Source organism: Hemicordylus capensis, chromosome 4, assembly GCF_027244095.1.
Source record: "Hemicordylus capensis ecotype Gifberg chromosome 4, rHemCap1.1.pri, whole genome shotgun sequence".
Taxonomy (NCBI): Eukaryota; Metazoa; Chordata; class Lepidosauria; order Squamata; family Cordylidae; genus Hemicordylus; species Hemicordylus capensis.
Genome location: NC_069660.1, coordinates 9,095,957 through 9,121,865, shown reverse-complemented (window position 1 = coordinate 9,121,865; position 25,909 = coordinate 9,095,957). Strand labels below are relative to the sequence as shown.

At 48.8% G+C, this 25,909-nt stretch overlaps 1 protein-coding gene across 2 annotated transcripts in view; it reads left to right on the top strand.

Moving 5' to 3' along the window:
* The window catches only part of RGS19 (regulator of G protein signaling 19), an 87,651-nt gene extending 66,030 nt beyond the window's left edge, over positions 1-21,621 (top strand). For both annotated transcript variants that reach the window (XM_053250071.1, XM_053250073.1), the window contains exons 2-6: positions 486-632; positions 3,393-3,532; positions 13,335-13,409; positions 17,629-17,863; positions 18,856-21,621. In XM_053250071.1, the coding sequence (XP_053106046.1) occupies positions 603-632; positions 3,393-3,532; positions 13,335-13,409; positions 17,629-17,863; positions 18,856-19,044 (669 nt within the window). In that variant the 5' untranslated portion in view covers positions 486-602 and the 3' untranslated portion in view covers positions 19,045-21,621. The remainder of the gene's footprint in view (positions 1-485; positions 633-3,392; positions 3,533-13,334; positions 13,410-17,628; positions 17,864-18,855) is intronic.
* The last annotated feature ends 4,288 nt before the right edge of the window (positions 21,622-25,909 follow it).

The window sequence follows — 25,909 nt, the reverse complement described above, 5'->3', positions numbered from 1 at the left end:
TTAAGCTTTCATGTACTTTCTTGTGTACATCCTTGCCCCAGTAAAACTTAAGACGGGCAGGCAGCCTTGGAGCTTCAGCTGTTGTTCAATTATAGCTGGGGCCAACTTTGCCTGCTCCTAGCTTAGGAGATCCGGATTTGAGCCTGAACTTGCATGCATGGACTATTTACTGGACTGGGAGCTGGATGCACATTTGAGCAAGGCTGTCATGTGGCTTTGAATGCTTGCACAACTAGTCACAAGTGAATGCCATTTTAGAGTTCAGTCAACTTGGATCATTCTTTCTAAATTGGGTTTTGAGGGTTTGGGGCTTTTTTAGAAGTCCAGATGTGTGCTGTGTCTTTTAAAATGACAGGCCATGCCAAACTCTCAGAATGGGCTGGGATATTGAAACAAATGACGTTTAGGATTTCCTTTTCCTGTGTGCGAGATGGGACTTCCATTGGAATGACTCCAGTGGGGGGGTTGCCTTTCTCTTCTTGCAGGTGCCAACCGATAAGCCGCAGGGGCCCTAGGAAGGGCAAGCATCAGCGGGACGTGTGGCCAGCCATTGGCCATCAAAGACAGCCACAGTGGGCCACCGCAGCAGAACAGAACTGTCCATGCCGACTGTTTATGAAGCGGAGAAACAGGTGAGCGGCTGATGTGGTCTTATGGTACGGTTAAAGGTTGGTTTAACCCTGTCCCCAAAGGGCTCACAATCTAAAAAGAAACACAAGATAGACACCAGCAACAGGCACTGGAGGTACTGTTCCAAATTTGCATCAAATCGGTTAGGTGGTTCACAGATTAGCCCACTTGCGCCTCAAACATTTACGCATCCGCCATCTTGAATCAGAGTGGATGATATCATCACACACTATACTGTTGAGGTGTCCCTATGGGTCCCCACAACTGTACCCAATTTGGTTCATATTGGTCCAGGCATTGCGAAATTGATAGGGACACACAAAAATACACAGAATTGCGGGTGATCTCATAAGCTTACTTTCCTTAAGGAAAGTAGGCTAAAAACATGGGCAAGATAGGAACCAGCAGCAGCCCTTGAAGGAGCGCCGGGCTTGGGCCAGTTGAAATGGTGCTTCTTTGCCCAGTCAGCAGGTATCATCTATTGTATTTCCAGTCCTAGCAAACTATATATAGCCACATGGGAGATAACCGATCAGAGGCAGCTGGAGAGGTCTGGAAGGTTTCTGTACCAGCTGCATGTAGCACTATGCAGGCAAGCTACTTGTCATCTGCTCTGAACTGTGTGTGCAATAGAAACAGTAGAAGTTTCAAAGACTGTCACGCTGGTCAGTCGTTAGGCCTGAATGTGAGGAAGACATACAAGAGCACACTCTCTAACCATGGCCCCTGCACCAGTGCTTCATCCTCTGGGACTCCATGCATTCAGCACTAGGAATGTGTGCAAATCAATATCTGCAATTTGATTCAAGGTCAAATCGAATTGGAGGCATACACACACCCCAGCTGATTCATCAAAAGTGAATCACCTTGACAAATCACCCTGATTTCACCCAAATTGAATCGAGTGCCATTTTGAAGCTGGGGAACTGGGCCTCAAAATGGCACTTATTTCTGGGGAGAGTTGGTCTACCAATTGGGATCGGCAGGTAGACCAATCCTCCACTCCAGACTTAGTGCTTCAGCCTGCTGGTCTACCGGCTGATTCCAATTGGTAGACCAGCTCTCCCCAGAAATAAGCACAATTTTGAGGCCCATTTCTCCAGCAAAACAGCCATCAAAATGGTGCCCGAATTGATTCAGGTTGAATAGGGGATGATTCTGCTATCTTTAATCTGGCCCCTTCTTTCCAGGGTGATTCAATTTGGGGCAGAATCATCAAATCTCCCGATTTGACCTGAATTGGTTCGTGATCAAATCAATTTGCACATCCCTGTTCAGCACTTGTGTGCAGACGATAGCACCGAATGTGGGAAGAACTGAGAGATGTGGCCATTGAGCACTGTCTGTGGAGGAAGTGTGGCTAGCCACCACAATGTCATTGCCCTTACCATGTGTACATGGCAGGCATTATTCCTGCATAGGCCTTGTGTTAATTGCATCTGCATTCTGCCGCATGTACGCATGGCTCTGTATGATTTCAGTCTGATCCAGCCAAACCTGACTTGCAGTAGCATTCCAGGGTCTCAAGCAGCCATCTTTCCTTGCCCTGCCAGTAGAGTAATAGGAAAGGAAAGATGTCCTTTAACTGAAGACGCCAGAGATTGAACCCCAGACCTTATCCACCCAACCCATGTTCCTTAATTTATGTGAACTTAATTTCCAAGCACCTGCTCTCCATTCCTGAAGTTCTTTTGTATCTGAGATGACTTTTTTGGATCAGGCCTGTTTTTCAAGTTGTTGAAGACCCTAATAGGATTGATTGATTGATTGATTGATTGATTAAAAACAATCCTAGACCCTTGGAATGGGCCCAATAATTAAAGTACCAAACCCAGTCAATAACATCTGATAGGCTGTGTGTAAATAGCATAATCATGAGCATTTATATAGCGCTTCTGAGTGTTCAGACTGCTTCACATGCATTGTATTGATAGAATTGTTACAACAACTCTGAAAAGTGCGTAAGTAATTTTATCCCCCTTGTTGCAGATGAGCCTGAGTGGCTTGCCTAAGGCCGCCTAGTGAGTCAATAGCAGAGGCGAGATTCAGACTAGGGAAGTCCTGGTTTATAGCTCAGTCTCCTTAATCATTAAGTAGTGTAACCCAGAAGTTCTCAAACTTGGGTCCTCTGATATTGTTAGACTAAAACTCCCATCATCCTGAGCCACCATGCCACTGTGGCTGGGGGAGATGAGCATTGCAGTCCAACATCTGGGGACGCAAGTTTGAAAACCCCTGGTAGAACCCAAAGTGTAATGTTGTTACAGAGATGTAGCCATATAATGATTAGGGCAATTCACATTAACATCATTAGGGTAGGATCAGCCTCCTACCTAATTCGGGAGCTGGGTGCACTCCCAATTCTCAATAGTGTGTTAGCCTCAGCTCGTTAGGACGATTTTCCCACCGACCTTGTTCAGAAGCTGGGAACGGGATCTGGGTAGGGTGCGCTTGTCCTACCCAGCTGGGGCTTGACTGATGATCAAGCTCCCTGCCTCAGTCCTTGTTTTTATCTAACGCATGATAGAGTGCGCCCAGCTCCCGGATTCGGGTAGGAGGCTTTTCCTACCCTAATGACAATTATATGAACTGCCCTATTTATTTTTAAACTGTCCTATCTAAACTGCCCTTTAAAAAACAAAGTGTCCACAAAGCATCCAGCTGTTCTGGAAATGTCCCGTCTCCAAGGGGTTCATTGGTCAAGGAGCCAGTCCCCCAGAGCTGCTTTGCTTACCCTCTCCATTCTGCTTCTTCCCTTGAAGTACCCGGATCCAGAGTACCCGGAGAGACCACTTCCAATGTCCCGGCATGAGACCTCTCCCACAACTCTGCGACGGCCCAGCAACAACCAACGCTCCAACCCTTGCTGCTTTTGCTGGTGCTGCTGTTGCAGTTGCTCATGGTATGTGTGGGGGGGTGGGGGAGGACACTGTGGGACATGGGGAGGGAGAGAACAGCTCTCCTTCAATTCACATTCAAGAGGTTGGGCACAGTGGGAAGCGCCACGCACCATTCATTCATTCATTCATTCGTTCGTTTGTCAAAATATTTTCTTTCCTGTCTTTCTGTTTTAAAATAAAACGCGCAAAGCAGGGCACAGCAGAAGTTAAAAACAGTTGATTGTAAAAATAATTAAACATTAGGATGGAGGAGCAGCTGAAAACACAAGCCACAGGTGAAAGATGGGGGCAGCCAGGAATAAGGGATGGGTCTGGCACAGCACGGAAAGGACCTGATTATCAAGCCAGAGGTTGCCGGTTCTAATCCCCACTGGTATGTTTCCCAGACTATGGGAAACACCTCTATCGGGCAGCAGCGATATAGGAAGATGCTGAAAGGCATCATCTCGTATTGCGTGGGAGGAGGCAATGGGAAACCCCTCCTATATTCTACCAAAGACAACCACAGGGCTCTGTGGTCGCCAAAAGTCGAAACTGACTCGACGGCACACTTTACTTTCACTTTACTATTAATCTAGCCAAAGATCTGGTGGAGCAAGAACATCTTTCATGGGCCTGAACAAAATCCATCACCCACCCACCCTAAAAAAGGGGGGGTGGGGGTGTTCTCCATTCTCAGCTGGCCAATTTGGGAGGTGGTGTTCTGCCTCCTTTCAGGGTTGCGAAATTTCTCAAATGTTTCGGGTGGTGGGGGAGGGCTGCCTGTAGTGATGTAGCAGTGGCGGCTCCTTCTTCCTAATTCCTTTAATAGCCATGTCTGAATTGTTTGGGGTGATGGCAGTAGAGCTATTGGGGGTTACCATTTTGCCGTCCCCACCCACAGCCTTGCCAAGCCAGTCTGAGAAGGTTCCTGATTCTTTTGCTGCCTCATTTGTCAGCGGCCGTGGATGGGCCATGTGCTTGCACTGCATTTATAGCTGAAAGCGAATTGGGGGTGTATTTAACAAAGCAAGTCTAAACACCATCTTGAGCAGATGGTCTGGTGTTTGCGTTTTGCGGCGTGGAGGCCCTTGGAAGCTCCATGCGTTCAGTTTTGTTTGGGTTCTTTTTTCCCTTCCCTTCCCTTAAAAAAATAAAGAATAAAAAATTCAGAGTATTCTTCATTTCCCCACAATCTGTTCTAGAAAACGCTCCCATTTCCTTACATGCTTTGGTTTCCCTTCCACACAGCCAGCAGTGCTCCCACGAGGGACGTGGGCTCACTGGTTCCACAGCACTCACCAGCACATGGATGTCCCTAGCAATGGTAGGGAGGCTCCATGCATCCAGAGTGCTGTGTCATAAGAACATGAGAACAGCCCTGCTGGATCAGGCCCAAGGAAGCCCATCTAGTCCAGCATCCTGTTCTCCACAGTGGCCCACCAGATGCCTCTGAGAAGCCCACAGGCAAGAGATGAGGGCAGGCCCTCTCTCCTGCTGTTGCTCCTCTGCAGCTGGTATTCAGAGTCATCTTGCCTCTGAGGCTGGAGGTGGCCAATAGCCACTAGACTAGTAGCCATGGTTAGACCTGTCCTTCACGAAGCCCCTAAGCCCTTTTTAAAGCCGTCCAAGCTGTTGGCCATCACCACATCCCGTGGCAAAGAATTCCATAGATTAATTATGCGCTGTGTGAAAAAGTATTTCCTCTTGTCGGTCCTAAATTTCCAGACCTTCAGTTTCATGGGATCAGAGCGGTCATGCCGTATTTCTGTTGGGAATGATGGGAGTGGGCCACAGCTGCTTTGACGCAGCACTTAGGATGCACAGAGCCTCCCCCTCCGTCATCAGAATCATCCATATGCTGATGAGTGCTGTGGAGCCAGTGAGCCCACATCTTTGGTGGGTGCATGACTGGCTGCAGAGAGTGTAGGCCTCCAGCCCCTTGTTTGGGAGCTGTGTGCGCTCCTGATACTGGATCATATTTTAGATGACAACAAGGTAGGAGGCAGGGAGCTTGATCGTCTTTCGAGCCCAAGATGGATAGGATGAGCACACTCTACCCAAATTCTGTCCCCAGCTTCAGAACGCGATAGGCAGGGAAATCATCATGATGATTAATAATAGTGAGAACAGCTCTACGTTATCCTGTGCATAGGAACATAGGAAGCTGCCATATACTGGGTCAGACCTTTGGTCCATCTAGCTCAGTATTTTTTTTACCCAGACTGGCAGCAGCTTCTCCAAAGTTGCGGGAAGGAATCTCTCTCAGCTCTATCCGGAGGTGGCAGAGAGGGAACTTGGAACTTTCTGCATGAAAGCATACAGGTGCTCTTCCCAGAGCAGCCCCACCTTCCAGTGCTCAAATGTAGTCTCCCATTCAAATGCATAGCAGGGTGGACCCTGCTTAGCAAATGGAACAATTCAGGCTTGCTACCACGAGATCAACTCTCCTTCCTGTGTGTGCTGCACTGATCTTTTATTTTATTTTTCCTAAAGCAAAGCATTGTTATTAGGGATGTAATCTTTAATCTCTTCATTGGTTAGACCATTCAGGTAAAAGCTTTTTTAATTGACTAAAAAGGCACCTACAACCAAGTGGTCTATATGTTTTTTTTTAAAAAATAGGTTAAACTGCTGATGGCACAAACCATCTTAGAAGAGGTTTTCTCCCTTGACGCTCACACAGGAGGGGATACCTCTTCTGGGGCAGTGGTAGGAGAGGCATTCCCTCCATTCAGATGGTAAAAAGATGGGGGCATTTTGATTATTTTGGGAAGCTTACTGGTGACAATGTTGGAGGTGCTCCTGGTGGCTGCTGTTTTTTCCAGAACACTTCCTATGAATGATCCTACACCATCACATTAACTTTGTTCCTAAGAGGTGGAATAAAGACCCAATGAGTCTGCTCACACAACTGAAAACTGGGTAGGAGACGTGCCCTACCCATGATTGGGATCTGTGTGCGTTCCCAATTTTCAGTTGTGTGGGAGCAAACAGCTAGGTAGGTGGAGGGAGATAGGAGGTAGGAGGAGGGAGAAGTGATTGTGTGGAAGGCAGGAGTTGAGTAGAGCAGCTTTTCCTCCTACCTTGGTAAAATTCTGGGTATGAAAGCTGTCTAGGACAGCCCTGTCCTGCCCAGCTCCTGTCTCCCACAGTCACACAGCCAAAAATCAGGAGTGCACACAGCTCTCAAACCTGGGTAGGAGAGTTGGCCTGCTTAGTTTTCGGTTGTGTGAACAGCCTTCATGTGTTGTGGTGGCTAGAGTGTCAGATTAGGAGTGTGGAAACACAGGGTGGTTGTAAGGTTAAATTGGGTGGGGAACACTGGAAGCTGCCCTGAGCTCCTGGGAGGAAAGTGGGATAGAAATGTAAATTGTCCAAGGGTTCTCAGACTTGTGTCAGTCCTTCCTTCATTCTTTCCCTTCCTTTGGTGAAACTGGATTCTGTATATGCCATCTCTTCACCAAAGATACTCTAAACCAGGGTCTCTCAAATAGGTCCCCAGATGTTGTTGAACTACAACTCTCATCATCCCCTGCCATAACGGCCCTTTGTCCATTGTGGCTGGGGATGATGGGAGTTGTAGTCCAACTTCAGCTGGAGTCCCAGGCAGTGGCCCCTCTAATTTTTTTCATCTGAGTGCGGAATGAGTTTCCTTCTGGGCGGCAGTATCAAGGCAGTGTGTGGGCACCTGCATTCAGAGTGGGGCCTTCCTGATTCAACCTGAGCAGGATCTAAAATTAACTGAGCAGACATCAGAAAACTTGTGAGCGTGCGCACGCCTTAGAGGGAACCGTGGTCCCAGGTCGGAGAAGCCCTGTCCTAACTGAAACATTTCCCTCTTCCCCAAAGCAAAGGGGCTGGACTGTTTCCCTGGGAGAAAGTATCTTCTCTGACATGGTCTCTGTCTTTTGTACCAATGGGCTTCGCGCATGCGCAGGGAGCGTGTTGGCGTCTTCCAAGCTTCAGCTCCCCAGAAACAAACGGTTGTTTTTATGGGGTTTGTTTTCCCCTTCTGTGCAGTAGCCTCGGTGAGGCGAGCCTGAGGTGAGGTTTAGGCCCCCAGGGTTGCTTCCGTGGGCGGCAAGGTTTCCGTCGATCCATTTTCTTCCTGCGTGTTGACTGCCTTCAAGAGCAGGGAAGAAGAGACAGGAGCTGCAGACAGGAGCCTCTCTTCCTGTGGCAGCTTGAGTCAGGGCTGTGGCCAATGGTACGAGGTGGGAGCCAGGGCAGCCTTCAGAAGCTGAAGTAACTTGGGCGTGTGTCGCTTGCCTCTCACCCTGGTTGACACTTCTGGTCGTCTGGAGGAACCTTTTCTGCTTGTCTTAAGCTGAAGGGCTGTTCTCATGGTCGGTACTAGGGTGGGAGAAGCCTATTTGCACAAAAGGAAGAGAACTTTGAATTTAAGATGACCTCCTGATTTCTAGTTTCCAAGAACTTGGGGGAAACCTAGTCTTGGATTCCGGTAAATATGGTAACTGAAACTTGAATTGGATTGATCTACCAGCTGAAGCTCTGTTCACCAATTACATCCCATCTTCCACACATACAAGCAAGATGTGGAATGTGGATTCACACACGAAATGTGCTGGTGCTGAAAGCAAATCTCATCGGCTTCTGTGGTGATATGTTTCTACTGGATAAATCACATCTTTATGTCTTAGTGGCAACCTATTTGTGACTCTTTCAATGTTAATCTATACAGTACGATGGCAGTTTTTAAAATCTGGTTGTTCTGTAATTAAACGTTTGGTGTTTACTTGAGGTGTTGGTGCCGTAATTCTGTCAGGATCGCTGGTCTTGTGGTAGCAAGCATGAATTGTCCTCTTTGCTAAGCAGGGTCTGCCCTGGTTGCATTTGAATGGGAGACTACATGTGAGCACTGTAAGAAATTCCCCTTAGGGGATTTAGCAGCTCTGGGAAGAGCCCTTTTCTGTTTGCAAGCAGAAAGTCCCAGGTTCCCTCCCTGGCAGCATCTCCAAGATAGGGCTGAGAGAGACTCCTGCCTGCAACTTGGAGAAGCCGCTGCCAGTCTGTGCTAGGTGATACTGAGCTAGATGATGGACCAAGGGTCTGACTCAGTAGAAGGCAGCTTCCTGTGTTCCTATGTTAGAGAATCTTGGGTGTTAGAGTTGTTGCCATATGATTTTCTGGAAGGCCATTGCCATATCTGAAATCCATCTTTTCTCCCCTTTTGGTGCCCTTCACAAATGCACTGACACAGTCACCCCCTTCTAAATACAGCTGCACCGACTTCCAATGCTGCTCGAGGTGATCTCTTTTCCTGGAGCACAGCATCGTGCATTTGTGCCGCCGCCGGCATCATTTTCAGAAATCGACGCATACTTGTGTTTGATTCCCAAGGAAATGCATCTGTCGGCCCTCTTGACGGGATTATTATTATTATTGGTTTCATTTCTATCCGACTCTCCCTCCATTGAATTCAGAGTGGCATACAAAGTTCTGACCCTTCCCTTCATTTTCTCCGCACAACAGCCCTGTCAGGTAGGTTAGGTTGAGAGCCGTTGGCCCAAGATGGCTCAGCATCAGGCATCTACACATCCACTTGCCAGATCGCCAAGTGTTGAGTGCCCCCGGCCCTTTTGTGAGCACGACACATGGCACCACACAGATCTCCTCACTAAAGATCTCATTTCCACTGCCATTTTTGAGAAGGAACGAAACAGCAGAGGAGAGGACTCCCGCTCTTCCTTACCATCTCCATATCCCAGTGCAAATGAGAGAAGACCTGCTTCTCTCCTAAGGCCTCTGCTTGCTTGTGCCAGGAAAGGATCTGAGGGACGAGAGGGAGTTGGTGGCGACCACAAATAATGACGGGCTAGTGAGCTAAGCCCAAGGAGCCAAGCCAAAGACCCAGGGCTTCTAAGTGGATTCCCTACTCAGCACATTCCATATTTGGAGTGGGGATTTGAACCTGGGTTTCTCGCTGCTTCTAGGCTAACCATCCTGGCGAATGGCATCTTGTGCAGGAATAACTTGCTATACACTTAATTACAGTTAATTACATCAACTTCTAAAACTGCCCCCTGTTAGGGATGTGCACAGAACCGGTTTGGAGGCCCTTCATGGTTCAAAGGTGGCGGGGGTCTCCCTTTAAGAGCAGGGGGAGGGTGCACTCCCCCCATTCGCCCCCCCCACCAGCATCAGTTTTTTTAACAGTCCATCGGGGTGGCAGCGTGCTACCCTGCCACTCCTTTGCTCTCGTCTTCCGGATATGACCGGAAGTTGCCCGGCATGGGCACACACATGTGTGTGCGTGATGTGTGCGCGCCCATGCGTCAGCAACTTCCGGTCATATCAGGATGACGAGGGCAATGGGGCGGTAGGAGGTACGCTGTCGCCACGATGGGCTGTTAAAAAAACTGATGCCGGCGGGGGGAAAGCGGCAGGAGGGGTAAGTGTACCCTTCCCCTGCTCTTAAAGGGAGACCCCCACCACCTTTGAACTGCCCCACCGCAGTTCCATGCACATCCCTACCCCCTACATATCCCTACCCCCTACCTTCCCTACAAGGAGCCCTTGCTAGGAAAATTGCAAAATCAGATAAGTAAAGGAAAAAGCGGAAAAAATAATGACCACAGTCCTAAACGATGTGACCGCAGTGTGAACTCTGCTTGCAAAATAAAAGCCCACAAAAACTTAGTAATCTGCAGTAGTGGGTGCTACTGGGTGGAGAAATACTGCATTTGAAAATGGACATTCTGCTCTGCTTTTCCACAAGACCTTCAGATGACATCCTTGGCCATTGCACAGTTCTGCAGCGCCACCTGTTGGCCATTTGCTGCCAATCTGTGATGAGAATCTAGTCTTGGGACTAAAAGTAGTCTGCAATAATGGGTGTTTCTAAACAGAGCAGTACTCTGTTTGAAAACAAAAGTTCTCTTTCCACTTCTCCGTAAAAAGTATCAAAAGAATCCATTCTCATCATAGAGGGGCAGCAGCAAGTCAGCAGATGGCATGTGGAATTGCATGTTGGAGACATCATCTGCACACTCCATGGAATAGCAATGAGAACTTCCATTTTCAGTTGGAGTATTTTTTTTCCCCACATTCTGGAAACTCTCAGGGTTTACTAGCCAGCTTGCCTACACATAGCCATGTTAGTCATTTGTAAAATCCAAATGCCAGAGTGCCCACAATGGGATGGTGAAACTGGGAGGGTTGTCTCACTCCAACCCTAACTGTATTTAGGGCTGCCATATTCTAACTTTCCAAATCTACGTGCCTCGTTTGCATATTATGTAAATTGGCTTGAAAATAATTTTGCATATGCAAATTAGCATCTGCACTTTCCAGTTGACTTGCATTTGCTCTGGATATCTACCAACAATAATTGGGGAAGATATATCTTTGCCTGACCATTTTCCATGACATATTAACAGCAGCAATAAAACAAACAAAAAATGCACAGCTTTTTAATGAAGGCTGCAATTCTGTTCACACTTATTTGAGAGACAATCTGATTGAAACTAAGGGTGCTTACTTCTAAGTAGGCATGCATTGAACGCAAAGCTAAGAAAGTCCTTAAACATTACAATACACAGCCTGGTAGGCAGGCAGTTATTTACATCAAAAGCAAACTATCCTCTCAACTGCCCAATAGAGATTCCCTGCTGATAAAAAACAAAGGCAACCTTCCTCAGGGGGTCACTGTACTTGTGAAAGTGAAATCCTCCCAGCGAGCCTCCTGTGCTAGCTCTCTTAATCCAAGTCCAGCGGTTGAGCAGAATAGTGACTGCACATTTTGCTCCATAACTCTGCTTCTACAAGGACTAGAGCTTAGCTGTTTTGTTTTTAAATGACAGCTGAAATTTGGGCAAATCCAGGTGGGCTAAGCAATTTGGGCGAGATGCTTAAAATCCGGGTGAAACCCAGAATTCCAGGGGGCATGGCAACTCTAACTGTATTATGAAAGGAACAAAAGAGCCTGTTTTGTAAAAAGCTTCCTTGTCTGATCACCTGAAGGCAGTTCTGACACACCCCAAGATGCCCAGGGAATTGTCTGTTCACAAGTTCCTTGCAGAAACAACAATTCCCAGTGTTCCTTGGAGAAAGCCATGATTGTTAAGCTGGTTTAAATATGTCCAGAGCTGTGGCTGGCATGTCTCTGGGCCGTGAGATTTCAGAGGGGATTGGGCTCTAACCAGCTTTCTAATGAGCCTGTAACCTCAGATTCAAGCTAGGCCTCTAATTTGAGCTGCAAGGAGAAAACAGTTCCTCTTCGTTTTTGATAGCCATGCACTGTAGGCAGAAGAGGGCGTTTTAGAAGGTGCAGGTACGTTTTTCACACCCTTCTTGCACGGCAAGCTGCACACAATGAAGGGGTTGTCTTCTGCAGAGGTGCCGTGGGACGCGAGCCCTGTCCTTTGCCTCTGGTGACTGCCCCCAGCCAAAGAGTAGCAAAGATTTCGCTTTGCAATAGCTCAATTTCTGTTCCTGCTCCTTAAGCTATTGACAATTTAACTGTGAGAGAACACTGACCTCTAGTGGTCAAACCGGGTAAATGTGGCTGTATGTTTTCTTCCCCAAATTTGATTATTCCTCTCAGGATTCGTTTACAAGGTTCTCTCCCCTATTTCATCCTCGCAACAACCCTGTGAGGCAGGTCAGACTGAGAGGTAGTGACTAGCCCAAGGTCATCCAGTAAGCCTCATGGCTTGGTGTGGATTTGGACCCATCTCCCGACCTTAGTTGGACACTCATGAGAACATTTAGAAGGGCCCTCCTGAATCAGAACAGAGGTCCTTCTAATTCACTGGAACCACTACACCACACTACTCAGACTTAAGTTCCATTGAGTTCTGTGGCTGTTTTCTCCATTTGGGTTTTTGTAAGAAACTCAAAGCAGCTTAGAGAGACTCCTGTCTTTTCCCCTTTTACCCCTCCTGTCTTTTCTTAGCTCATGTTACTTAATGGTGATAGGGATACAGATTTGTACAAGGGATACAGATGCAGATTTGTATTGGATGCCTTCCCACCCACTCACCCTTTTTGCAGAGGCTCAGCACAGCTAGCAACAGGTTAGAACAGGGATTCTCCCACTTGGATTCCCATTTGTGGGGAATCTTTTGTGGCTGGGTTAAAATATTTACATCAAACATGGTACAGAAGAGGGCAACCAAGATGATCAGGGGCCTAGAGCACCTTTCTTATGAGGCAAGACTACAACACCTGGGGCTTTTTAGTTTAGAAAAAAGATGACTGCGAGGAGACATGATAGAGGTCTATAAAATCATGCATGGCGTGGAGAAAGTGGAGAGAGAGAGATTCTTTTCCCTCTCACACAACACTAGAACCAGGAGTCACTCCATGAAATTGATTGCCAGGAGGTCTAGGACCAACCAACGGAAGTACTTTTTCACACAACGCGTGATCCACTTGTGGAACTCTCTGCCACAGGATGTGGTGACAGCCAACAACCTGGATGGCTTTAAGAGGGGTTTGGATGACTTCATGGAGGAGAGGTCTGTCAATGGCTACTAGTCAGAGGGCTGTGGGCCACCTCCAGCCTCAAGGGCAGGGTGCCTCTGAGTACCAGTTGCAGGGGAGTAATGGCAGGAGAGAGGGCATGCCCTCAACTCCTGTCTGTGGCTTCCAGCGGCGTCTGGTGGGCCACTGTGTGAGGCAGGATGCTGGACTGGATGGGCCGTGGGCCTGATCCAGCAGTGCTGTTCTTATGTTCATGGTATTAAATTACAAGATACAGCTGAACAGGTGAACAGAACCATATTTCTAAAACCCAGCTCATAAGACCTTTCTTGTGCCCGGCCTGTCCAGCCCATGACCTTTTCCTCTTTTTTTAAGGAATGAAGATCGGGAGCGGGCATGGAGGGCGTCACGCGAAACCAAACTGGAGACCATCCCAAACTGTGAAGCCTGGTGAGTTACCTCTTTGCAGCACTCTGGCCTGCTGTGTACTTGGCAGTTCTGCTGTTGTATCATCTGTACACGTTTCCCTGGGCATTTTGGCCGCCAGAAGGGACCTTGCTCCAGATGTGAACACTCTCTGATATCTAGCCAGCTGACGGAAAGGGCAGGGTCTTTTTCATGGTGACACCTTTGCTGTGCAACCCACCCAGAGAGGCTCAGCAGTCCCACTGTGTGTTGGTTTTAAGAGATACTGAAGGATCACGGTGCACTGTCGAGCATTTTGGGAGTTAACTTTAGTTTTCCAAGATTACACTACCGTTTTATTTATTTAGTTATCTATCAAGATCCATGTTTTTATACTGCCTGCTATGCACATCTCTAAAGTGGTGATGATGATGATTTTAATCAAGCCATTAAGTTTTGCCTAGACTTGTTTAATTTCTGCCATTTTTATATCCAGATTTTGATTGGTCTTGCATGGTTTATGGGCTTTTACTGAAGTGTGTGGACAGCTTCGTGTCTTTATTGACGGACTTCGTAGTTGTTCCACGGGCTTCATTGGAACCACGTAGATAGCAATAGCACTTACATTTATATACCGCTCTATAGCTGGAAGCTCTCTAAGCGGTTTACAATGATTTAGCATATTGCCCCCAACATTCTGGGTACTCATTTTACTGACCTCGGAAGGATGGAAGGCTGAGTCAACCTTGAGCCCCTGGTCAGGATCAAACTTGTAACCTTCTGGTTACAGGGCGGCAGTTTTACCACTGCGCCACCAGGGGCAGGATCAATCTTATGAACCAATGAATAAATACCAAGGCACAATTCAGCCAAAGCAGGGGGTGAATCTATAATTGTGTGGCCGTGTGTGAAGAACACAGGCAGCTGGGTGCCCTGCCGGGAAGGGAGCTGCCATTCGCCGACTGGAACCTCCGCTGCGACCCACCCCTCTGCCGGCTGCTGCAGCCCTGGCAACCGCTGCAGCCCCCGTGGCCAGCAAAGGGAAACAGACTGGCCACGGTGTGGTATAATATTACTGCCTGGCACCAGGAAGGGGACCGTAGCAGAAAGGGAGCTGCGGTGGTGATGACCCACCAGAACATTTGGACACAGGCCGCTGGCAACGTTGCTACGCCCCTGAGATGTATACACCAGTGGTGCATTTTCTAACTCCTCCATTTCAAAGGAGGAGCACTTGAGTGTCTCCCTTCTGCACTCCATGGGGCTTGGATTGACTTGTGCCTTGGATAAGCATAGAAACTGGCACCAACGTAAACTGACCCTCTGGCCGCTTATATTCTTTTCTCTTCTGCCTTCCAAAAAAGAAATAAGTTTGTGGTGGTTCTTGGAAGGCTTGGAAATGTGTGAAGCGGGAAAAGCTTAGGAACCCACTTCACAGGGTGGTTGTGACGATCAAAGTGGGGGGTGCCTGTTGCCCTGAGCTCCTTTTTGAAAGGGTAGGGTATCAGGGTAGAAAAATAAAAACAGAATGTACGGAGGAGGGGGCAGTGGGGGGAGAGGGAAGGATTTCCACTCTTTGGGAGATGGGGTTCCGTGTCCTGCAATCCTCCTCGCTGTTGACTTAAAACAGGATAAATAAAGCTAATATAATGTATGCAAATACATCGAGCTTGGAATAGTTTAAACAGGTCACCCCTTCTAGCCTTCCTTGGCTAGGCATGCTCCTCTTTCCCGGGGTGCAGACGCCTGATGCCATTCGAAATATTCCCAGCACGTTGTGTGGGCTAATAGAACTTAAAAGCCAAGGAAGCCATTGTATTCATTTTATTTCTTTATGTCTGTTGCAAAATACTCTTTTTTTTTTTTTTTGCTTCTATGGTATCCCTTTGTGGGAAAGAAATTCTCTCTTGTTCTTCACTGCTCTACCTTGAGAAGGCACCTTAGGCCCCAGGTTCAGTCCCTGGCACACGCGTGCGCACATGCACACGCACACACTTAAGGATCTAGGAACTTGGGAAGCTGGCATATCCTGAGTCAGACCCTTGGTCCACCTCGCTCAGGATTGTCTACCCAGACTGGCAGCGGCTTCTCCAAGGTTACAGGCAGGAATCTCTCTCAGCCCTATCTTGGAGATGCTGCCAGGGAGGGGACTTGGAACCTTCTGCTCTTCCCAGAGCGGCTTCATCCCCAGAGGGGAATATCTTGCAGTGCTCACACATCAAGTCTCCCATTCATATGCAACCAGGGCAGACCCTGCTTATCTAAGGGGACAGGTCATGCTTGCTACCACAAGACGAGCTTTCCTCCATGTAGCTCTCCTCCGTGTCATGTAGCAGGGTGGCGAAAGTCCTTCGCTTGAGATTCTGGAGAGTTGCTGCCAGCCAGGGTAGACAATACTGGGCTAGATGGACCAAGGGTCTGACTCAGTAGACGGCAGCTTCATACACCACTCTTCTTGATGACTCTCAGTTGAACATGTGAGATGAAAGCATCAGCCAGTCTTTAATAAAGTTTATAAAGTGGTCACAAACCCGTCATAAAAATACGAATGAGGTGCAAAAGCACCAAACCACTGATTACAGGATGCAAACTAAAATGCCTAAACAGTGGGGGGGGGGATATCAAATAGCTATACATAAATAAAACTAAAACAGCCGATATTAGACCATTACACATTAAAAGAAACAAAATGAAATCCAAGAGAACTGCACTTAAACTAGCATGTTACTTTTGTGAGCCTTTACTACAGGAAAAAAAAGGAGTGTAGCAACAGTTTCTGTCAGGCTTTTACTGGTATCAGCCAATAAAAAGGTCAGATACTGACTCAAAAGTTCTTCCTGGGTATTTAACTAAAACAGTAGTGGGAGACCTTGTGCGCGCATCTCCATAAAAATCACACAAGAAGAGCACGAGTGAAAGATTCAAGCACTTCATCTCCACAGGGACAATGCCAGTTATTGTGAGCAATACCCTTAAATTGACCATGTAAAATAGTAGAAGGAAGTGAATTACCGTAAATCTGGCCTTAGGAGGGAAAGAGTCGAAATTTAAGGACTGTCTTATTATTAAGTTAATCAGTGTGACCCTTGGTGAAATTAAAGGACAAGCCTAAGTACGTTGCTGAGAGCATTTTGTCTGAGAAGATATGAAAGCTGGGAGACATGAGGATGGTGATGCTGCACAGCCCGCTGTCACTGGAAGGAGCACTGGAGGCCTACAAGAAGCCTCTACTTTTTTCGCACAACGCGTCATCAACTTGTGGAACTCTCTGCCACAAGATGTGGTGACAGCAGACAACCTGGATGGCTTTAAGTGGGGTTTGGATAACTTCATGGAGGAGAGGTCTATCAACGGCTGCTAGTTGGGAGGGCTATAGGCCACCTCCAGCCTCAGAGGCAGGATGCCTCTGAGTACCAGTTGCAGGGGAGTAACAGCAGGAGGGAGGGCATGCCCTCAACGCCTGCCTGTGGCTTCCAGCGGCATCTGGTGGGCCACTGTGTGAAACAGGATGCTGGACTAGATGGGCCTTGGGCCTGATCCAGCAGGGCAGTCCTTATGTTCTTCAGCCTTCAGCGTCCCTGCACTGAAGGCTGCTTTGCACTACAGACCAGGCACGGAAGGGGAGGGAGGAGGAATTTTTGCGCTTCTTCCCTCCCTCTAAAATCCCTGTCCACCTGGTATCAACCTGTTCCTGTGGGCTGTGTGACCCCCATGAACAGATTTATACAGGGGGAAGAGGACTTTTGGAGGCAGGGGTCATGGCCCCCTCCCCCCTGCACATGACCCACTGCAGGGGGAAAAACCTCCCGTGCAAGGATCCTGAAGGCTGCTTGTGGGCCCAGAGCGCCTTCCAGCGACCGAGGGCTGCACATCACGTCCCCCACTGTGTCCGTTCTGCATGCAAAGTCACATCATGGTCATCACAGGATAAACATTCACGTGTGACCAGTGTGCCCTGGAAGAGGGATTTCCAGATGTTATTGACTACAACTCCCATAATCCTCGGCCAAAGGCCATTGCAGCTGGGGATGCTGGGGGTTGTAGTCAACAACAGCTGAAATCCCTCTTACAAGGAACACTGGTGTGACCACACCCTACCTCTGAGCTGCTCCTACGAGCCCCCAGCCTGGCAGAGATGGCCGAGACCAGGCGGGGATTGCAGACACGGCTTTCCGCTAACTCCACTTTCTGCTCCTTTTGTTTCTCCCGGCTCCCTCGGTGTGGGTGTGCTTTCGTCTCTGCTGGGGTCGCCTCGCCTTTCCAGCACCAAGCCAAGCACTGAGGAAGTCAAGGGCTGGTCCCAGTCGTTTGACAAGTTGATGAAAAACCCGGCCGGCAGGAACATATTTCGGGAATTCTTACGGACTGAGTACAGCGAAGAGAACATGCTGTTTTGGTTAGCTTGTGAGGAACTCAAAAATGAATGTAACAAACATGCCATTGACGAGAAGGCGCGGGTGATCTACGAAGATTACATCTCCATCCTTTCGCCCAAAGAGGTACTTGATTGACTGTCTGGTTGTCTAGAGCTTCAGCCTTTAATCAATTGATCTGTTAGATTAATCCAATAAACCCTGTTGGCCCAAATGGCATCCCTGATTAATCAGGCAATACTTGTTGTTAACTACAACTCCCAGAATCCTCCAGCTGCAATGGCTTTTGCTTGGGGATCCTGGGAGTCGTAGTCAACAACATCTGGGAATCCCTCTTAGCGGGAACACTGCCTGTTCCCCATCTCTCGGGCTGCAGACCCTGTCAATAATCAGAATGAGCATTTGCCCCCTCAGAGGACACTGGCCACTCAAGCGGGCTCACGCACTACCAGGACGTCAGCCAGCATTTCCCAGTCCTCCAGTTTCTAGTTCAGGCCCCTGATGCTGAGCCCCGAGTTGGAGAGACCACTCTGGGTCTGGTCTGGAGCGCAGCTGTTCACAGCCCCAGCTTGGCTCTGCTGCTGGGTGCACAAGACCTACCTGGTCTGCAGATGGAACGACCATGGTTGAACTTGCAACCCTAGGTTCTGAGCACGTTGTGTCCTGCTCACCCCACCTTTTCCTCCACACTGCCGATGTTTCCATCTCCCTCTTTAGGTCTCACCTTCTTCAGCAGTTCCTCTCTCTATCACCTTCTAAGTCAGGGGTTCTCGCACTTGGCTCCTTGCCCGGAGGTGTCTTGTTGGCCTACAACTCCCATCTCCCGCAGCCATCCTGGCCTTTGCTCTTTGGCCTCTGGCCATTGTGGCTGGAAATGATGGGAGTTGTAGGCCAACAGCATCTTGGGGGGCAGTGTTCCCTCTAAGAAGGATTCCCAGATGTGGACTACAACTCCCCTAATCCCCAAGCAAATGCCATTATAGCTGGGGGATTCTGGGAGTTGTAGTCAACAACATCTGGGAATCCCTGTTAGAGGGAACGCTGCTTGGGAGAGCCAAGTCCGAGAACCCCTTTTCTAAGCATTCCCCCCTCCCCCGCTTTCTCTTCCCATTGCTCAGGTCAGCCTGGACTCCCGGGTGCGTGAAGGCATCAACCGCAAGATGCAGGAGCCCTCCTCACACACCTTCGACGACGCACAGCTGCAGATCTACACGCTTATGCATAGAGACTCCTATCCCCGTTTCCTGAACTCTGCCATATACAAAGCGTTGATCCAGAGCGTCTCTCGGTCGTCCTCGGAGTCCTAAACTCCTCTCACCATCGTCGAGGGAAGCAAAATATGAAGCGATGGTTCTCCTCTCAGACAGCAGGTGTCTCCTTTTTTAAAAAAAAAACCCGCAGCTCCCGCTGGGGTCTCGCGGAACCAAGAGACTTAAAATGGCACCCCAGACGCGTCAGGTCCCTCGGTCCACCTCACTTCAGACTACAGCCTGGCTGTCCAGCCACTGGAACACTTGCTCTGGGTCTGGGTGCCCGGCCTCCTGCTGCCAGGGAGTGGGGCAACGGCACCCGCTGTCCCATGAACCACAAACTCAGGCCTCTGCTTTTACTACTGAATCCGTGCTGGCAAGCTGGCCCCAGCTGACCAGGCAGAAGAACAGGAGGACAGGAGAGAGCAGCCCGCTGGTGTGGGGGAAACGTGTGGGAACTTGGCACAAGGGGGAGAGGCCAACGGCCCCGTTCTCTGAATGTTGTTCTTTCTTTGAGCTGTCTTTCCTCTTCCGTTTTCTTTAAAAAGAGCCGTTGCCATGGTGTTCCTGTAGACGCTGAGAGAAAATTCCACATGGTTCAGGTGATAACTGCAGTCAGACCAGTTTAAGAACTGGAAGGGTTGGGACGGCACAGAAGCCTTTTGCAGGTGCTTCTTGCCTGAAGAAGGGTTCTGTGCAGCTCGGAAGTTTTCTCTGTTTCCGACTTGCATCTATGCCATCAGGGTCCGGGCCTCAGGGAGGGGTCTCCCACTCCTCTGAGGAGGGAAAACGGAAGAGTGCCTTGCTTCAGAGCTCTTAACAGGACCGACAGAGCCGTTCAGGGCTCCCACTGAATGCCAAGTGTCCCAGTGGTGCTGTCCACAGCAGAATGAACCTGGGAGTCATCCCGGACTTTCTGAAACTCGGCCGGTTTAGCTGTGGGCCCAGGCTGCTTCCCCCACCCCACCCCACCCCGCGTTGACCACGTGCTGGCAGCACGGAGTGTGGTTGTGTGTCTGCACTAGGAAGACGGGAGACTTGTCTACAGGTGCACTCCAGGGCCTTTGAGGGTAGAGAAGCTTGGCAAGCCGCCACTCTGAGACGTCTGACCCTGGGGGTGAGGCTCCAGGATTCAGGGTGGATTTGGGAAAGGGATGTGGAGCTCCTTTGCAGGTGGGAAAACTGGGCCAAAGCTTCAGCGGGGAGCAGCTCTGGATGGAACAAGGGAAGCCCTATCTTTCTAGCTACACGGCCACTCCCCATGAGGCACAGTCATGACAGTGGTGGGTCTCGCTTCTGAATGTGCCCAACCGCCCCCATCAGGCAGAAGAACTCCACTGCGCCGCCCCCGCCCGGTAGCACAGCAGCCGTCTCCCGAAGAGGCTTTGCTGGAGTGGGAGGGAGCAATTCAGAGAGCCTCCTTCTCTCTCTCCCTCCCCCCCCCCCGCCCAGGTGTCCACCAGCTTAGGTAGGCTAAGCAGCTGTGAAGAGAGAATGGGATTGAAGAACATAAGCACCACCCTGCTGGATCTGGCAAACTCACACCCTGTGTTTCCCACAGTGGCCCACCAGATGCCTTGGGAAGCCATGCAACCAGGAGGTGGAGACAGCCCCTCTGCTGCTCCTCTGCAACTGGGATTTGGAGGCATCCTACCTCTGAGCATAGGGAGGACATGGTTGCCGTCCCACCATTCGGAGTGCGATGGCATGCCTCTGGGCCCACGTTGCTCAAAAACAACCCCTCGGGGAGGGCTGCCCAAAGTAGCGCTTCTGTCCCTATTAAGAGCTCTAGAGAAGGCAGGTTTCTCCCATGACATTGCCGTGAAAGGAAGCGCGAGCTGCCAGTCGAGAGACCAAAGTCTCGTCATGGGTGGAATATGGCCGCCCTCTTCCTTTTCTACTGGCAGGGTTGGCCCAAGCAAAGTTCTCACCTGAATCGTTTCTCATTCCCTTCAAATCCTGCAGCTGTTTTTCTGTCATCTACCGTAAGAGATGTGGCATCATCACTCTTCCTCCTCCTCCCCCCCCGCCCCCAAATAATGTTTAGCTCCTCTCTGTTGTTTTATTCTGGGTGTCAGAATTGTAGCAGAACAATGCTCTGTCCAGGAGAAAAGGAGAAGCCCCAAATTGCAGCCTGCTCCTCACTGCCCCTTCTTAAAGTGTGTGCGTGCGCACGCAGTGTGTGTACTGAACATTGTTCCCTTTGAAGCTGCCTTCACCCATCCACCTACACACACATCCATCTTGAAAAATCCACTCTGTGACCAGTCAGTTACAGACTCTCTCTCTCTCTCTCTTTAAGGTATTATTTGCAGTTCTGTTGTTTCTGCTTGTAATTCTTATCACCTTGGAGTTGCATAAGAAGCCACAGATATTCTCCCCCCCCCCGCTTCACGAGATAGTGAAATTAGAGGACATGCATCCACGTGGCTGGCTTCAAACATACTTTTTTACCTGTGGAACTCTCTTCCACTAGAAGTAATAAAAGCAAATTGCATAAATGAAGATATTTCTTTAAAGGGCCTGACAGATTCAGCGAAGATGAGAACAGCAACATGTCCCCTAAAGCATCCTCTGTGCCTTTTGGAATGCTGGAATCAAATGACGGGGAATAATATAATACTTAACATCAGAGTGTGCAAAGTGCTTCATGTGTATTATCGTGATGTAATCTTTTCAACAACCCTGCAAGTAGGTAAGTATTACTATCCCCATATTGCAGCTGCGGCTGAGAGGGAGCAGTGTGAGTGTCACAGATACATGTTAAAACACACATGTCCAGACTCAGCTATGTGTTGTAGACAAATGGGGACTGGGCAGAGAAATGCCTGCACCTCTTTCATTTTCATTTTCATTTTTTATCATTTATTTGATTTCTATACCGCCCTTCCAAAAATTGATCAGGGCGGTTTACACAGAGAAATAATGCATAAATAAGACGAATCCCTGTCCCCAAAGGTCTCACAGTCTAAAAAGAAACATAAGATAGACACCAGCACCAGTCACTGGAGGTACTGTGCTGGGGGTGAATAGGGCCAGTTGCTCTCCCCCTGCTAAATAAAAGAGAATCACCACGTTAAAAGGTGCCTCTTTGCCAAGTGGGCAGGATAGGAGGTAGCTTAAGCTGCTCCTCAATAAATTTGGCTAGCAGATGTTCCTTATTTAACCAACACCTTTGCAAAATGCTTTCTCGTCTCCTGGGCTGGCCCTTGCAGTACTCCTGTGAAGCATCAGAATGTAAGAACAGCCCTGCTGGATCAGGCCCAAGGCCCATCTAGTCTGACATCCTATTTCCTACAATGGACCCACCAGATGCCTCTAGGGAGCCCACCAGCAAGAGCTGAGGACGTGCCCCCTCTCTGCTCTTGCTCTCCTGCGACTGATATTCAGAGGCATCTTGCCTCAGAGGCTGGAGGTTGCTTATAGCCACCATCCTAGTAGGCATTGACAAACCTGTGCTCCATAAAGGTCACTCTTCTTGTCCCTTGAAATATGGGGAGGTGGGGCTGCTTCTAGAGTTGTACCAAGGCAGGCCACTTGGCCAACAAGCCTCCAGTGTGTTGCCGGCCAGGTCTTCCACAGCACACAAGTGGCGCTGCTGCTGTGGCTCTTGTGTCTTTTCTGGTTATGGGATAACCCTGGTGTCATAAGATGCATCCCACGTGGCAAAGCCAAGGTGGAGGGTAACTTTGCTCCAGAATGCATAGAGTTTACTCAAAACCACAATACTAGAAGCCCAGTTAGACTGTATAACCAAAAGGAGGAAAGGGACCACTAAGTCCAGGAGGATGCCAGTATGGATAACAGGTAAGTAATGTCAAGGAAGCCATAAAAAGGAAGAAGACTTCCTTCCAAAATTGGAAGGCCTGTCCAAATGAAGAGAACAGAAAGGAACACAAACTCTGGCAAAAGAAATGCAAGGTGACAATAAGGGAGGTGAAAAGAGTATGAGGATCATTTAGCTAAAAGCATCAAGGGGAATAACAAAAACTTCTTTAAATACATCAGAAGCAGGAAACTTGCCAGGGAGGTGGTTGGACCATTAGACAATGAGGGAGTGAAAGGGATTATTAAGGAGGATATGGAGTTTGCAGAGAAGCTCAATGAGTTCTTGGCGTCCGTCTTCACGGCAGAGGATACTGAGCATATACCTGTTCTTGAACCAGGCTTTTTAGGAATGGAGGCTAAAGAACTGAGTCAGATAGAAGTGACAAAATATGATGTTCTAAACTGTCTGGAAAAACTGAAAACTAGCAAATTGCCAGGGCTGGATGGCATCCATCCAAGAGTCCCCAAAGAACTCAAATATGAAATTGCCAGTCTTCTTGCTAAAATACATAACATATCCCTGCAATCAGGCTCTGTACTAGAGGACTGGAAAGTAGCAAATGTAACACCGATTTTCAAAAAGGGATTCAGGGGCAATCTGGGAAATTACAGGCCGGTTAGCTTAAAGCCCATTCCAGGCAAATTGATGGAAAGCATCCTCAAGGATAAAATTGTAAAGCACATAGAACAACAGGCCCTGCTGGGAGTGAACCAGCATGGCCTCTGCAAAGGTAAATCTTGTCTCACCAACCTTTTAGAGTTCTTTTGACAGTGTCAACAAGTGTGTGGATCAAGGTGATCCAGTTGACATAGTCTACCTGGACTTCCAAAAAGCTTTTGACAAAGTTCCTCATCAGACTCCTGAGGAAACATAGCGGTCATGGGATAAGGGGACAAGTACATGTGTGGATTGCTAACTGGTTGAAAGACAGGAACTAGAGGGTAGGTATAAATGGAGAGTTTTCACGATGGAGAGAAGTAAGAAATGAGGGACCCCAGGGATCTGTACTGGGACCGGTGCTTTTTAATTTATTCATAAATGATCTAGAAGTAGGGGTAAGCAAGGAGGTGGCCAAATTTGAAGATGATACCAAAATCTTTTGGGTAGTGAAATCCAAAACAGATTGCGAGGAGCTTCAAAAGGATCTCTCCAAACTGGGGGAGTGGGCGACAAAGTGGCAAATGTGGTTCAGTGTTGGCAAGTGTAAGGTGATGCACACTGGGACGAAATACCCCAACTTCAAGTATACGCTGATGGGATCCAAGCTGTTGGTGACTGACCACGAGAGAGATCTTGGGATCATGGTGGACAGCTCATTGAAAGTGTCAACTCAATGTGTGGCAGCTGTGAAAAAGTCCCATTCCATGCTAGAGATCATTAGGAAGGCAACTGAAAATAAAACTGCTAATATAATGCTCTTATACAAAACAATGGTGCGGCCACACCTGGAGTACTGTGTACATTTCTGGTCACCACATCTCAAAAAGGACATTGTAGAACTGGAAAAGGTGCAGAAGAGGGCAACCAAGATGATCAGGGGCCTAGAGCACCTTTCTTATGAGGCAAGACTACAACACTTGGGACTTTTTAGCTTAGAAAAAAGATGACTGTGTGGAGACATGATAGAGGTCTATAAAATCATGCATGGTATGGAGAAAGTGGATAGGGATAAATTCTTCTCCCTCTCCCATAACGCTAGAACCAGGGGTCATCGCATAAAATGGATTGACAGGAAATCTAGGACCAAAAAACGGAAGGACTTTTTCACACAACGCATAATCAACTTGTGGGATTCTCTGCCACAAGATGTGACAGCCAACAACCTGGATGGCTTTAAGGGGGGTTTGGATAACTTCATGGAGGAGAGGCCTATCAATGGCTACTAGTCGGAGGGCTATAGGCCACCTCCAGCCTCAAAGGCAGGATGCCTCCAAGTACCAGTTGCAGGGGAGTAACAGCAGGGGAGAGGGCATGACAACAATGTGGGGTTATGTCCCATCTACGGAGACAGTTTTTGTCCTGGATTGAGGGTGGAGGGAGCAGTTATTGCAGCACTCCAGCAATGGCCTACATGGGATGTGAAGCCACCATGGCCAAGGATGCTCTGCTGATGGGTAGTTCATTGTTCTCATAGCACTTTCTTTTAATGGTCGCCAAGGGAGAGAGAGTCATCTAGAAGCTGCAGGCACGCAACTGGGTCCTGGCAGTCGTGGCCATTGCTACCAGCCCCATTGCTACCAGCAGCAAACGCCATTGGCTGGCTGGCCTCCGAGATGCAAATACTACGGTGGATAAAACGGGGGGCCTTAATGGTAGCGGCTGCTGTTTCTTTTCCTGGGAAGCCCTGCACTGAACTATTGTGATGTGGCATCACTTTGCTCTGTTAGAGAAGACTCCAAACTGTGGAAGAGTACTGGTTCACGTTTTTCTCCTCGATCTCCTTTGCCAACTCAAAATTGCCCTCAAGTTGCTTTTTCATCAGTGGGGGCAAGGTTGTAGGAAGGCTAAGGCCCACATTTGAAAATGGACTTGCCAACTGTACTCTGTGATGTCAATGTAATGGCCTGGACATCCCACCCATCAGCCTCTTGGCCTGCGACCACTTGAGCGAAGCACTCGCTGGCTGAGAGCGGCTGAGAGGCAGTGCATTAGGGCCCTGATGCCAACCATGCCCTTTGGAGAAGCATGCTGATGTCGTTGGGGCACGTGCACAGGGCCCACTGGCCTAGCCCAGCCAGCGAGTGCTTCATTCTCCCTCAGTGGGGGAGTGCATCCAGTGCTGGGTTGCTCCTCCCACCTGCTCCAAGACAGGGCCAATCAGAAAACCCCTTACCACAGGCCATGCAGGAGGAGCCATCCCCTCAGCCCCCGTTTCTGCCCTCTCTCACTCTGAAGCAGAAGCCCTTTCCTTGTTCCTTGTTGCTGGTGCCTGTAAAGTTCTTCGTTGTTTCTCCTGTTTTCTCTCCTGCATGTGCCTTTCCCTGTGTGGATAGTAATGAGGCAGGGGGAAAGGGAGACAGAATTGTGGCCAAACAGCTCCATTGGCCACTGGGGCACCGCGTCACTGCTGGGTGTCACTTTTCCCCCAACATG